Genomic DNA, 13,675 nt, shown 5'->3' on the forward strand with positions numbered 1-13,675 from the left:
GTGTGTGTGTGTGTGTGTGTGTGTGTGTGTGTGTGTGTGTGTGTGTGAGAGAGAGTGAGTGAGTGAGTGACGCACCATAACAGGAGAAAAAGAAAATGGTGGCTGAGGTCTCTATCAGCCTCTTGCAATGAAGTGGTGAAGACGCATACTTACGAGAACATAATGTAACAAATGCTTGTGCACACACCGAGACCTTGTCAATGCATTAACAAGGCAGCCTCACATGAACACCGACTACAGAGACTCGGATATGCACCCAGTCCAACACAACATGCACATTATTGCACCCAGTTCTTTGCATGTGAAAGAGCAGGAAGGAAGCGGTTTGATGTGGCTGCAAAGCAACCGCATACAGAACGATCTCAGGGAGTGCCTGCGTGTGCGTGCGTTATTTTGAAATGACAAAGTCGACAGAGCAAACGGTGTTGTTTGTCCTGAAACGTGTCCGACCATGAATGTGTTTGTGTGGTGAGTGTGTACATGGCAACACTTGTCTGTATAATAGTGCTCTACTTATGGAGCCTGCGGAGGTTTGCCTATTAGGAGAACGACCGATAGTAACCTCTCTTTGTTCTCGTGCCTTCTGCACTCATTTCCACCTCCTGCTTTGCTGCAGTCTCCCATGGTCCTCCCTTCTTTCTTTGTCTCTCAGCTCCCATGGTCCTCCCTTCTTTCTTTGTCTCTCAGCTTCTGTCATCTATCTCTGACCTCCTCCCATATTCACCTTAAGGAAAAGGTGTGATATTCTCAGCCTCAGTCTTTCACACTTCAGAGCTTGAGCTAATCGTAAGCCCTCCCACGGTTCACGCTGAGGCAACAAAAGCGCCCCCTCTTCTTTTGCCCTTTTCTTTGTTTTACTTGCACGGAAAAACACAAAACCCCTCCTTTCATTCCTTCCCAATCACGAGTTGGTAACATTACTGCTTGTGCAGTTGACCAGTTTGGAGACATCGAGGGGGAACTTGTGGCAACTTGTCTTGACCTGTAGTGGCTGTGTCGACTCCCTGCTCCCTTCAGCCTGACGTAACGCTGATGTTTAAAGTCTATCAAGGACAGCTTCTCGTGAGACCAGAGGAATATGTTTTGTAGTTATTGGGAACATAACCACAATGTTTGCCACAAGAAAATATAACAAATACAGTGGGTACGGAAAGTATTCAGACCCCTTTAAATTTTTCACTGTTTCATTGCAGCCATTTGCTAAAATCCAAAAAGTTCATTTTATTTCTCATTAATGTACACTCAGCACCTCATCTTGACAGAAAAAAACAGATGTAGAAACTTTTGCAAATTTATTAAAAAAGAAAAACTGAAATATCACATGGTCATAAGTATTCAGACCCTTTGCTCAGTATTGAGTAGAAGCACCCTTTTGAGCGAGTACAGCCATGAGTCTTCTTGGGAATGATGCAACAAGTTTTTCACACCTGGATTTGGGGATCCTCTGCCATTCTTCCTTGCAGATCCTCTCCAGTTCCATCAGGTTGGATGGTGAACGTTGGTGGACAGCCATTTTCAGGTCTCTCCAGAGATGCTCAATTGGGTTTAGGTCAGGGCTCTGGCTGGGCCAGTCAAGAATGGTCACAGAGTTGTTCCGAAGCCACTCCTTTGTTATTTTAGCTGTGTGCTTAGGGTCATTGTCTTGTTGGAAGGTGAACCTTCGGCCCAGTCTGAGGTCCAGAGCACTCTGGAAGAGGTTTTCTTCCAGGATATCTCTGTACTTGGCCGCATTCATCTTTCCTTCAATTGCAACCAGTCGTCCTGTCCCTGTAGCTGAAAGACACCCCCATAGCATGATGCTGCCACCACCATGTTTCACTGTTGGGATTGTATTGGGCAGGTGATCAGCAGTGCCTGGTTTTCTCCACACATACCGCTTAGAATTAACGCCAAAAAGTTCAATCTTGGTCTCATCAGACCAGAGCATCTTATTTCTCATAGTCTGTGCGGGCTATGCGGGCTTTCATATGTCTTGCACTGAGGAGAGGCTTCCGTCGGGCCACTCTGCCATAAAGCCCGACTGGTGGAGGGCTGCAGTGATAGTTGACTTTGTGGAACTTTCTCCCATCTCCCTACTGCATCTCTGGAGCTCAGCCACAGTGATCTTTGGGTTCTTCTTTACCTCTCTCACCAAGGCTCTTCTTCCACGATTGCTCAGTTTGGCTGGACGGCCAGGTCTAGGAAGAGTTCTGGTTGTCCCAAACTTCTTCCATTTAAGGATTATGGAGGCCACTGTGCTCTTAGGAACCTTGAGTGCTGCAGAAATTCTTTTGTAACCTTGGCCAGATCTGTGCCTTGCCACAATTCTGTCTCTGAGCTCCTTGGGCAGTTCCTTCGACCTCATGATTCTCATTTGCTCTGACATGCACTGTGAGCTGTAAGGTCTTATATAGACAGGTGTGTGCCTTTCCTAATCAAGTCCAATCAGTTTAATTAAACACAGCTGGACTCCAATGAAGGAGTAGAACCATCTCAAGGAGGATCAGAAGAAATGGACAGCATGTGAGTTAAATATGAGTGTCACAGCAAAGGGTCTGAATACTTATGACCATGTGATATTTCAGTTTTTCTTTTTTAATAAATTTGCAAAAATTTCTACATTTCTGTTTTTTTCTGTCAAGATGGGGTGCCGAGTGTACATTAATGAGAAATAAAATGAATTTTTTTGATTTTAGCAAATGGCTGCAATGAAACAGAGTGAAAAATTTAAAGGGGTCTGAATACTTTCCGTACCCACTGTATATGGGAGTATAACAGTGGCTTAGTGGCTGCATTGTGATAACAAGGCAAGAGTTCTGTACGGCCCCCAGGCCTCCAGCATTTAGAAATGTGTGATAAAGAAACAGCTGCAGAGTGGAAACGTACAACCTAATAACACCTGTGAGTACAGGACAATACGAATACACTTTAAGACATTTCATGACCATACATGATCAGTCAGTTTTTATATTAGAAAGGGTGTAATTACAACTCCTCTAGAGAGAAATACACACACACACACACACACACACACACACACACACACACACACACACACACACACACACGAGGAGAAAGATGGAACTGGGTACACCAGTTAAATTTAACTTAGTTAGGCAGACGACTAAGAGTCTCCACTTGACTTCCATGAATACCACTCATAGTGTGCATGTGATAACCTTTAATAACTTCAAACCCACAGCAACACACGCACACACACACACAGGGTGCATATAAGCTGCCTCTGTTGTGACAGGTGATAGCCATATTATTAACACTTCTCACGCTGAGCTACAGTACATGAGACACATGAGACCCTGAAGGAAGACGCATGTGCACATGTGCAGATATGACGGGCAGTATATTCAGCGACCTCCTGAACGGTACAGAGAGGCCTGGTTCTGATGCCATCTAGGACTAATTTCACAGACATGAGTGAATTCTCAGACCAAAATCATTATCTGCAAAGTTCTCCTTTGTTAAAAAGTACAACTTTCATATAATCCATGTACTTAAAATCACCTTCACGTGCGACAGTAAAAGACACCTACAGCCACAAATACCAGAATGAGAGTATTAATGACTTGGGTATTAGATTGTCTGATGGTTAAAGGCAATATGTGCTTCATGGGTCTGGAAGATGTATTTGTATCCCCCAGCCGATCAAAGTTTGGAAGTGGAATGCTGTATTTGCTGACTAACTTCCAGCCTTCATCATGCTAACGTTTCTGTTTGTGTCCCTCCCTCCAGCTTGCCGGTATGAAGAGTTGGAAGGACATGCGTAAGGAGATCCAGTATTTAACTGCAAATGCCACAGGCTCTCCAAACCAGATGTACCAGGCCGTGTCACGTATCGTCTGCGGACACCCCGAGGGAGGCGGCCTCAAAATCAAGTCTCTCAACTGGTACGAGGACAACAACTACAAGGCCCTGTTCGGAAACCATGGCAATGCCAGCGACACTGACCCCCTCGCAGCTTACGACAACTCTTCCAGTAAGCGTCCAAACGATCAGAAACGACCCCATTTTGTGCTTTCATCGGAAGTATTTGTTCATCAGATGTATTTTTCCCAGAGTCCCTGCCAATTTACCGTTTACATAGAACAGACAATGTTTAAGACTCAAAATGCGTGTGTTTATTTTCCAGCTCCCTATTGTAACAACATGATGCGGAGCCTGGAGTCCAGCCCCATTTCCAGGATGATCTGGAGAGCTCTGAAGCCTCTGCTCATGGGGAAGATCCTGTACACCCCAGATACTCCGGCCACACAGAGAATCATCCACGAGGTACGAAGAGGCCCCTCTCATCTCATGTGAACCTCCATCAGAATCACGAGTGAACCCCCATTGACTAAGGCTGAGCGTGTTTGTGTGTTTTGCAGGTTAATAAGACCTTCCAGGAGTTCGGCGTGCTGAGGGACCTTGGAGGAATGTGGGAGGAGATGAGGCCCAAAGTCTGGAACTTCTTGGAGAATGGCGAGGAAATGGACATGGTCAGGGTGAGTGGGACGCAATGCCAACACACACACACACATCAGAGCTGTGTTCTCAGTCCTCTTCCTGTTTACATGAGGGGGTTTAAGACAGTAATCTGTGTATCTAAGTGCAATATAAGTATGTGTCTGATGTGAAGGACCATACTGAAGCTTCTGTAGAGTGCACCAACCAGGCTGCTGGAGTATGAGGCCATGTTATGACTATATTAACAAAAATCTGACCCTTTATGTCAGATATTATCCTCTTGCGGGTTCTTCACGGGTTGATAAACATACTGTGTGGAGAAAGAGGACCGAGGCCAAGAGTAATCTACTTTTCATACTAACTGGTGTCTTTTGGGTAAATGTAAAAGTGAGACTAACAAGAGAGTGCAGACAGACAAGTCAGCTGAAAGGGCCAACAGGTTCAGGTCAACCATGAAACTCGATTAATTAAAACAAAGCATGGAGGGAGTTTTCAGCGTGATATTAAAATATGTCTCTGGCACCAGTGTGAAACTAACAAGCAAACCCGGGTCGTCCTCATTTAAACAATCTGTCGGTCACATCATGCAGGGACAAGCACACAAATTGTTGATTTCTTGTACGCAGGACTGCTTGATCTACAAATAGATCTACGGGTATAAAATTACAGTCACTCTAATAGAATGAACCATTTAAAAAGTCTGTATCAGATGGCATATAGTTCATAACATGGCTCTTACTGGCTGGAAATGTGTCTGGTTTTTTTCACAGCTTGCCACAACTCCATGTGTCCAATGTAAATTACATAAGTACCACTTCCACCTAGTGGTGAAAGGTGGTACTGTAAAATACCTTCACAAATAGGATTTTTTCTAAGACCATGAACTGTATATAAAGAGCCCCAGACCTCTAAATAACAATTAATTAGTTTTATACAATTAAAGTGGAGTTCTATTTTGTTCTGCTTTGTTGTTTAGGGAATCAGTAGATGTTTATCTGTATCCTCTTTAATGTTTTAGCTCTTCTTTATCTTACTTCTAAGTAATTGTACACTGACTCTCTATAATAAACAATACAAACCTTCCTCTTTGCAGACGATGCTCCAGAATAACGCCAGTGCTGCGTTCTTTAATGCCCAGCTCAGTGAGACTGAGTGGCGTGTGTCGGATGTGTCGGCCTTCCTGATGAAGGTCTCAGAGGACCAAAGACCTGCAGGATCCGCTTACACCTGGAGAGACGTCTTCAACGAAACCGACCTGGCCATCCAGACCATCTCCCGCTTCATGGAGGTTAGTGTGTTAGTGCAGGATGCATCACACCAACGCAACACCACTGACATGTTCTGCTAAAGCAGTGTGTGTGCGATGATGGCGAGTCTGTTTTTACAGGAAACGTATTCAGTGCGTAAAATACTAAACCACGCTTGACTTCAAAGAAACGGATAGTAGCGCGTGTTGTGATGTTTTCACGTGACGAGTTCAGACTATATTACAGCGTAGCCGTCATTGTTTTCCATACTTGTATGGGTCTTAAGTTGTGTCTGTAAACTAGCTGTTACCCAATATCTTCTATTTAGGTCAAAACCTAGTGGGGAAATAGGTTAAATGCTAATTGCCCAAATAGGTCGTCGCATTACAAAATCTTCCATTATTCCACTGTTTTCTTTATTCACTTTGAACTGCATTTAGAAGTCGGCGCAACTATTAAAAGCCTTGAAATCAAATGTTCTTTCCCCTTCCTTCCCTCACCAAATTGAATCATTGTCATGCTGAGTCAGTATGCCAGAGCCAAGCCTTAAGCGATCAACAACTACCCCTAAACTCCTGCCAAATGTTAATCAATGTTTATCCCCGAGTGAGTTGTTGACTTCTATGTATCTAAATTCTTCATTGAGAGTCCGAAATAAACATCACGGTTCACTGGTCAATGGACTAACATCCGTGTGGTGTTCCTCCTGATATATAACGATGTGATCTATGATGATCAGATTTGCTGAATGAGTGATGATGGTTTTCAGTCCAAAGACCGACGACACAGACAATTCTTTAAAAAGAATTGTCTGTGGAAAGAATTTTAAACCATAACTTGAGGTCAATTAGGTGTCACACTAATTATTTAACTTGCATTTAGCTTATGTCAGCTATGTGAGAGCTAAACAACTCTGTTGTGGTTACTCGGTGAGTTTGTGTAACAGGGTTAAGAGTTCGTTGTTGTTATCGGCGACTGAGCAATATTTGTGAGGAGAGCATTTGATTGTGTGAGCAGGATTTTAATGATTTTTTTTTTTTTTGTTGCGACCTATTAAAAGTCGGACACCCAAAAGGGTCTGCTACTCGAGATTCTCTTATTCAGAGCAACTTAAACAAAACATAATTAAGACATTCAGCCGTCGTGGAGATAAAGCTTGAGTCTAATTTACTTCTTTCTCTCTCAGGAAAGAAGTCATTACATGTGTTCTTTTTCCATCCTTCTTTAACTGTGTGACAAAGACCTTCATGTACCAGTTAGACCCCAAAACAGCTCATGCAAATGCGACTTCATTCCTAGTCAAACATGGCGTAACCCCTCTCTCCCCCTTTCAGTGTGTGAACCTGGACAAGCTGGAGCCGGTAGCTAATGAGGAGAGGCTGGTCAACAAGTCCTTGGGTCTCCTGAACAACCAGAAGTTCTGGGCCGGAATCGTGTTTCCTGACATCGCCCATAGCAACAGCACCGACTTGCCTCCCAACGTCAACTATAAGATCCGCATGGACATCGATAACGTGGAGAGGACAAACAAGATTAAAGACGGGTGAGAAACTGCGCCCTAGCTATTGTTGAATTACAGACCCTTTGCAGATCTTTTGTTAACAGATTGTTATTTTGCTTTGCAGCTATTGGGACCCCGGTCCCAGGGCAGACCCCTTCGAGGACCTTCGGTACATCTGGGGCGGATTTTCTTACCTGCAGGATGTCATCGAGCACGGAATCATCCGAGCCATCACTGGCACCAAGGAGAAGACGGGCATCTACATTCAGCAGATGCCCTACCCCTGCTATGTTGACGACATGTAAGTGACCAATGTGCAAGAGTATAATCGCAACGTACACTGTCAAGTTAGTTTTAAAACCTGCATAACCAATTTTTACTTCTTATTTTTTTCCAGGTTCCTGCGAGTGATGAGTCGGTCCATGCCTCTCTTCATGACCCTGGCGTGGATGTACTCGGTAGCCATCATCATCAAGGGCGTGGTGTACGAGAAGGAGGCGCGGCTCAAAGAGACCATGAGGATCATGGGGCTGAACAACGGCACACTGTGGCTCAGCTGGTTCATCAGCAGCTTGATCCCGCTCCTGATCAGCGCCGGCTTGTTGGTGGTGTTATTGAAGGTTGGTGTTGCCACAGACGCGCACATACACACGGGAACACTCTTTGTCATCCTGCAGGAATGTCAGCAAATTGTAGAAATACAAGTGAACATACTCTCACTGATCCGGGCTGATGTTTGCACATTTTAACTTGATCATCACTTTTTCTCTCTCTTCCCCCCCCTGCCACCCTTTTCAGATGGGAAACCTGCTGCCTTACAGTGACCCAGGCGTGGTGTTTCTCTTCCTGGCATCCTTCGGCGTTGTAACCATCATGCAGTGTTTCCTTATTAGCACTCTGTTCTCTCGTGCCAACTTGGCAGCTGCCTGCGGTGGCATCATATACTTCACGCTCTACCTGCCCTACGTGCTGTGTGTCGCCTGGCAAGACTACATTGGCTTCGGAGGAAAACTTACCGTGGTGTGTGTGTGTGTGGAAGAAATTGAATAATGCTCGTTTGAATACATACAGCATGTGTTGAGCAGTTGTTTTTCTGTCTCCGCTAAACTCCGGCTTCTTTGTTCTTCTCACAGAGTCTGCTGTCTCCTGTGGCGTTTGGTTTTGGCTGTGAGTACTTTGCCCTGTTTGAGGAGCAAGGGGTGGGTATCCAGTGGTCGAACCTGCTGGCCAGCCCTTTGGAGGAGGACAGCTACAACCTGACCACCTCTATCTCCCTCATGCTGTTTGACGCTGTGCTCTACGGAATGATGACCTGGTACATCGAAGCTGTGTTCCCTGGTGAGTCGTGGATGTGGTTTACGGTTGTGGTATTTTTTCCGTAAAGTGCTTAATCGATGATGTGCAGTTAAATAGTCAGGGTTGTTTTGATGGACAGTACTGAAAAATGTCACTATTCCAGGTCAGTATGGGATCCCCAGGCCTTGGTACTTCCCTTTCACTAAGTCGTACTGGTGCGGAGAGAAAGAAAACACAAACATCTCCACCCCTCTGTCGAAGAAGGGCAACGCTGACGGTACAAAAAAAACTCATTGCTCTTTATTTCTCTTTCTGTTTTGGAAGGAATTTTCAGATGTAAAACCATCAGCGAAAATTGTCTCAAGTTTCAAATGCAGATGGATGATCCTTCCCTTTATGTGTCCAGTGAAACCTCAGCTTTTGTCCTTTTTATTAAATCCTTTTTTTTTTCCCCACAGCTGTTTGTATTGAGGAGGAGCCGAGCCACATCGAGCCAGGTGTTTACATCGAGAATCTGGTGAAGGTCTACAGCCATGGAAAAAAGCTGGCTGTAGACGGACTGTCCCTGAGGTTCTATAAGGGACAGATAACCTCCTTCCTCGGCCACAATGGGGCTGGCAAGACAACAACCATGTAAGATTATACACGCATTGTCTGCAGTTCATCTAGAAACTAGTTGAAAGACTTTAAAATCTACTCGGTTGGTTCAGCTGTTAATGGTGATTGTTGTGTGCCTCCCTGCTCTCTCATAGGTCAATCCTGACAGGGTTGTTCCCACCCACATCTGGCACAGCCTACATCCACGGCAAGGACATCCGCAGTGAACTCAGCACCATCCGGCAGAATCTGGGCGTCTGCCCCCAGCACAACGTACTTTTTAGCATGTATGTATACAGCAGCAACGAAGACTGAATTCTTTGCACGCTTGTAGCATTGTTGTTTGATTGGTTGCTTTGCTGTAATCCAGGCTGACTGTGGAGGAACACATCTGGTTCTACGCCCGTCTGAAGGGGCTGTCGGAGGAGAAGGTGAAGGCTGAGATGGAACAAATTGTGAACGATGTCGGACTGCCTGACAAACGACATGCCCGCACCAGCACCCTCTCCGGTCAGTTTCATTGTTTTAAATTTCTTTACCTTTTAGTTGTTTCACAAGTCCTGTTATACAGGGAGATTTTCATGTTGAAAAATGGTCTTAACTCCCTGTTGTGTTTGTAGGAGGGATGCAGAGGAAACTGTCAGTGGCCCTGGCTTTTGTTGGGGGCTCAAAAGTTGTGATCCTGGATGAACCTACTGCTGGGGTCGATCCCTACGCACGCAGGGGCATCTGGGACCTGCTGCTTAAATACAGACAAGGTAAGTACAACTGATAGTCGGTAACAGTTACAAATTACTTTCAATAACTGTGTAATTCTGGAGTTTGTGATTTGAATGTGTCCCTCTGTTCCTCATCAGGCCGCACCATCATCCTGTCCACTCATCACATGGACGAGGCCGACATCCTGGGTGACCGCATCGCCATCATTTCCCACGGAAAGCTGTGCTGCGTGGGCTCCTCGCTCTTCCTGAAGACCCAGCTGGGCACGGGCTACTACCTGACCCTGGTCAAGAGAGACTATGACTTGACACTTCAGTCCTGCAGGAATTCTGCCAGCACCGTGTCCTACATCAAGAAGGCCGAGAAGGTTAGAGAGACGTTACAGAGAACACGGGTCTTTAAAAGATACAAGATAAGTTGTCTCCCTTTATAGTGTTGTTAACTTAAAAAGGTAACTGTTTACCATCTTTGTCTTTGGTTCAGGAGGACAGCGTATCACAGAGCAGTTCAGATGCTGGTCTGGGCAGCGAACCAGAGAGTGAAACCACGACTATTGGTGAGAACAGACATTCAGTTGGCTACTTTAAAGGCACACATGTTTATTCCTGTACAATGAACTTAGAAAGGCATATAAGATGTTGATGTTTTATCATTCCCTCTCACCAATCTCTCATCCTTTCTTCACTACAGATGTGTCCCTCATCTCAAACCTGATATTCAAGCATGTCCACGAGGCTCGCCTGGTTGAGGACGTTGGCCATGAAATCACCTATGTCTTGCCCTACCAGTCAGCTAAAGACGGAGCCTTTGTCGAGCTCTTCCACGAGCTGGATGACCGACTTACCGACCTGGGAATATCCAGCTATGGAATATCTGATACCACTCTGGAGGAGGTAAGGAGCAGCTGGTCTAAGTGGGCCTTTCATATTAAACACTGTCGAAAGTAGAATGAAACATACAAAAATCAGATGGTTTATATGCTTCTGCCAATGTTTAAAGCATGCGTCTTCCAACTCTGCAGATTTTCTTGAAAGTGGCTGAGGACAGTGGAGTAGACACTGTTGAGCTCTCAGGTGAGATTTATGATGCATTTTAAAGATTCACAGCACTTAAACACTTCACATCTGTATTAAAAAACGCATTGTTACGCCCCTGTTTTAAACGTCTATTAGCAGCATCGGTACTTGCTTTTAGGTTACTGGAATATTGTGGGGGTTATATTCATACAAAACAGAAGACTTGAACCTCAATAGTAACATGTTGACCCTCGTGTGGCTGCAGATGGAGTCGTGCCGACCAGGACTCGTCGCCATCATGCATTCGGAGACCACCAGAGCTGCCTGAAGCCCTTCACTGAGGACGACTTTGACTTCAACGACTCTGAAGGTAGAACTGCACTACCCAGCATGCAGTGCAATGATAGCAACCGTATTGTTGCTATCATCGCTTTTGCCCTTTGTTTGCACCTGAAGGTGTATTTCACCAAAAATATGTAAAGACATTTCTCCATTCACATCCCAGATTTGAGTGGAGAAAAAGTGCAGTTTCTCTTTGAAGAAAGCTAGACTTATGTTGCAAAGCATACAAATCAGTTGCTTTGTGCCAGTGAAATTGCAATTGCAGACAACCTATTAGCAATATTACAGAATCGGGACACAGACAAGATGAGTTTGCTCATGTCTATTGTGTCGTCTGTATCCAGAATCCCGAGAGACCGACTGGCTCAGTGGAACAGATGGCAAAGGCTCGTACCAGGTCAAAGGCTGGAGTCTGAAGAGACAGCAGTTTGTTGCACTACTCTGGAAACGATTCCTCTATGCTCGGCGCTCCAGGAAAGGCTTCTTTGCTCAGGTATACTGATGCTATTTCATTGCACACACTGTCAATAAACAGGTTGTCAATGTAAGAGGGAAGCAGTACTTCTGAGGTGTGTCAGTTGTAATGAATGGTCATAATGTGATTTTTCAGATTGTTCTTCCGGCGGTGTTTGTGTGCATTGCCCTGGTGTTCAGCCTGATCGTCCCTCCGTTTGGAAAGTACCCAAGTCTGACTCTGGATCACAGCATGTATGGGGAACAGTTCGCCTTCATCAGGTGAGATACCATTCTGTATCTCTGGAAAAATGACATTGTCCTCCTTTTTATCAATGTGTCTCCAGATAAAAAAAGGTTTCTGCTCATTATTTACATTTAGTGACTTTTTAATCTTCAACTCACCTGAATCAGAGCATTCTCTTTTTTTAGTCCAAAGAAACGTGTTATTTCCATCTACAAAGTGCACAACTCATTAAAATTGTAAAAGGTTGCCTAACTGCACTAAGGGTTAGGCATGTGACCTACCTGATGTGTTTTAAGCTCAGTGAAAGTAGAGAGTTATGGTGTCAGAAATTAATAATAAAACTATTCTAAATGTCAATCTATTATTAATATATTGCACCTGTCTTCAGTCTTAACACAATGGCTGGACAGCTGATTGTTAAACATCATTTGTGTGTGATGATTTGTGATATTAAAGGCAACGTGTTGTCTGTGTGTTTGTAGTAATGACTTACCTGAGGACCCTCATGTCAACAAACTACTGGGAGCTCTGACAGAAAACCCAGGATTTGGAACACGCTGCATGGAAGGACAACCCATACTGTGAGTTTTAAAACCAAAAGAAAACGTTGATTAAGGAAAATAAAAACACTTAACATCTACAGTTGATCTGATCGCAGTTTTAGCAAAAACACAAATGTGGTAGTTTATACATACGCATTAAAATGGAGATCTGACTTCTATCTCTGTGCTCCAGGGACACTCCCTGCACAGCAGCAGAGGATGAGTGGTCGGTCACGCAAGTCTCTCAAAGTGTGAGGGACATGTTCGACAACGGCAACTGGTCCATGGAGAACCCCTCTCCCATGTGTGAGTGCAGCTGTGGAGGACGCAAGAGGATGCTTCCCGAGTGTCCTAGTGGCGCTGGGGGACTTCCACCACCTCAGGTTGGCGACACCAAACAATTTAAAAAAGTCAAAACTGAAGTGTTTACCCATCTAAAATTACAAAGGCAAAGCCTAAATACACACACAAAAAAAACAAATGTTCATTTTTTTCTTTTTCTTTTTGTGTATACAGATGAAAATCAGCGAGACAGACACTCTTCAGAATTTGACTGGCCGAAACATCTCTGACTATCTGGTTAAAACCTACGCTCAGATCATTGGCAAGAGGTAACACTCAACTTCCATTTGTTTTTGCGCACTTGAATTAGTTCTAATTCTTGATTCATTGTATTACGTTTCATTTATTTTCTTTTTCCTTCTCTTTCAGCCTGAAGAACAAACTTTGGGTCAACGAGTTCAGGTACACTATCAGACACGATCCGTCTTGAGCTAATCGGTCGATAACATTGAACCGAGTGCCTCTCTGCTGTGTCCTTCGCCGGTATTAAAATAATTGTGATCTACACAGATACGGTGGATTCTCACTGGGCGCCAGGAGTTCTCAGCTCATGTCCCACACAGACGACGTTGATGAGGCGATCGCTCAACTGAGGAGGCGTTTCCATCTGGAGAGAGTAAGACATTTCATTACGTTACTATTTTACACACTGCACTAAACTAATCGGCACCAGCGAACAATAATGTGGGACATTTTTATACTAACTACTACTACTGTAGTGGGGCTAGACTTATATTTCTGGTTTGAACAGTGTGAGTTCACCCGTGTGCTAAAGAAGACTTTCTCCCACTCTCACCCTCCAGGGAACTGCAGCGGATCGTTTCTTTCACAGTCTCTCCATTTTTATACAAGGGTTGGACACCAAGAATAATGTCAAGGTTAGCGCACACACACACACACACACACACACACACACACACACACACACACAC

At 44.5% G+C, this 13,675-nt stretch overlaps 1 protein-coding gene across 1 annotated transcript in view; it reads left to right on the top strand.

Moving 5' to 3' along the window:
• The window catches only part of LOC116392738 (phospholipid-transporting ATPase ABCA1), a 21,759-nt gene that overhangs the window by 2,767 nt on the left and 5,317 nt on the right, over positions 1–13,675 (top strand). The window contains exons 2-28 of the mRNA XM_031864448.1: positions 3,730–3,973; positions 4,127–4,266; positions 4,362–4,478; positions 5,534–5,728; positions 7,022–7,230; positions 7,313–7,489; positions 7,586–7,808; positions 7,987–8,208; positions 8,322–8,526; positions 8,648–8,761; positions 8,943–9,117; positions 9,237–9,368; positions 9,452–9,591; positions 9,702–9,839; positions 9,939–10,168; positions 10,285–10,357; positions 10,492–10,694; positions 10,823–10,874; positions 11,083–11,187; positions 11,504–11,652; positions 11,770–11,894; positions 12,342–12,440; positions 12,595–12,784; positions 12,918–13,012; positions 13,113–13,145; positions 13,254–13,359; positions 13,547–13,621. Coding sequence (XP_031720308.1) covers positions 3,739–3,973; positions 4,127–4,266; positions 4,362–4,478; positions 5,534–5,728; positions 7,022–7,230; positions 7,313–7,489; positions 7,586–7,808; positions 7,987–8,208; positions 8,322–8,526; positions 8,648–8,761; positions 8,943–9,117; positions 9,237–9,368; positions 9,452–9,591; positions 9,702–9,839; positions 9,939–10,168; positions 10,285–10,357; positions 10,492–10,694; positions 10,823–10,874; positions 11,083–11,187; positions 11,504–11,652; positions 11,770–11,894; positions 12,342–12,440; positions 12,595–12,784; positions 12,918–13,012; positions 13,113–13,145; positions 13,254–13,359; positions 13,547–13,621 — 3,957 coding nt within the window. The 5' untranslated portion in view covers positions 3,730–3,738. The remainder of the gene's footprint in view (positions 1–3,729; positions 3,974–4,126; positions 4,267–4,361; positions 4,479–5,533; positions 5,729–7,021; positions 7,231–7,312; positions 7,490–7,585; positions 7,809–7,986; positions 8,209–8,321; positions 8,527–8,647; positions 8,762–8,942; positions 9,118–9,236; positions 9,369–9,451; positions 9,592–9,701; positions 9,840–9,938; positions 10,169–10,284; positions 10,358–10,491; positions 10,695–10,822; positions 10,875–11,082; positions 11,188–11,503; positions 11,653–11,769; positions 11,895–12,341; positions 12,441–12,594; positions 12,785–12,917; positions 13,013–13,112; positions 13,146–13,253; positions 13,360–13,546; positions 13,622–13,675) is intronic.

The sequence above is a fragment of the Anarrhichthys ocellatus genome, unplaced genomic scaffold (genome assembly GCF_004355925.1).
Source record: "Anarrhichthys ocellatus isolate YVR2014 unplaced genomic scaffold, GSC_Weel_1.0 scaffold31, whole genome shotgun sequence".
Taxonomy (NCBI): domain Eukaryota; kingdom Metazoa; phylum Chordata; class Actinopteri; order Perciformes; family Anarhichadidae; genus Anarrhichthys; species Anarrhichthys ocellatus.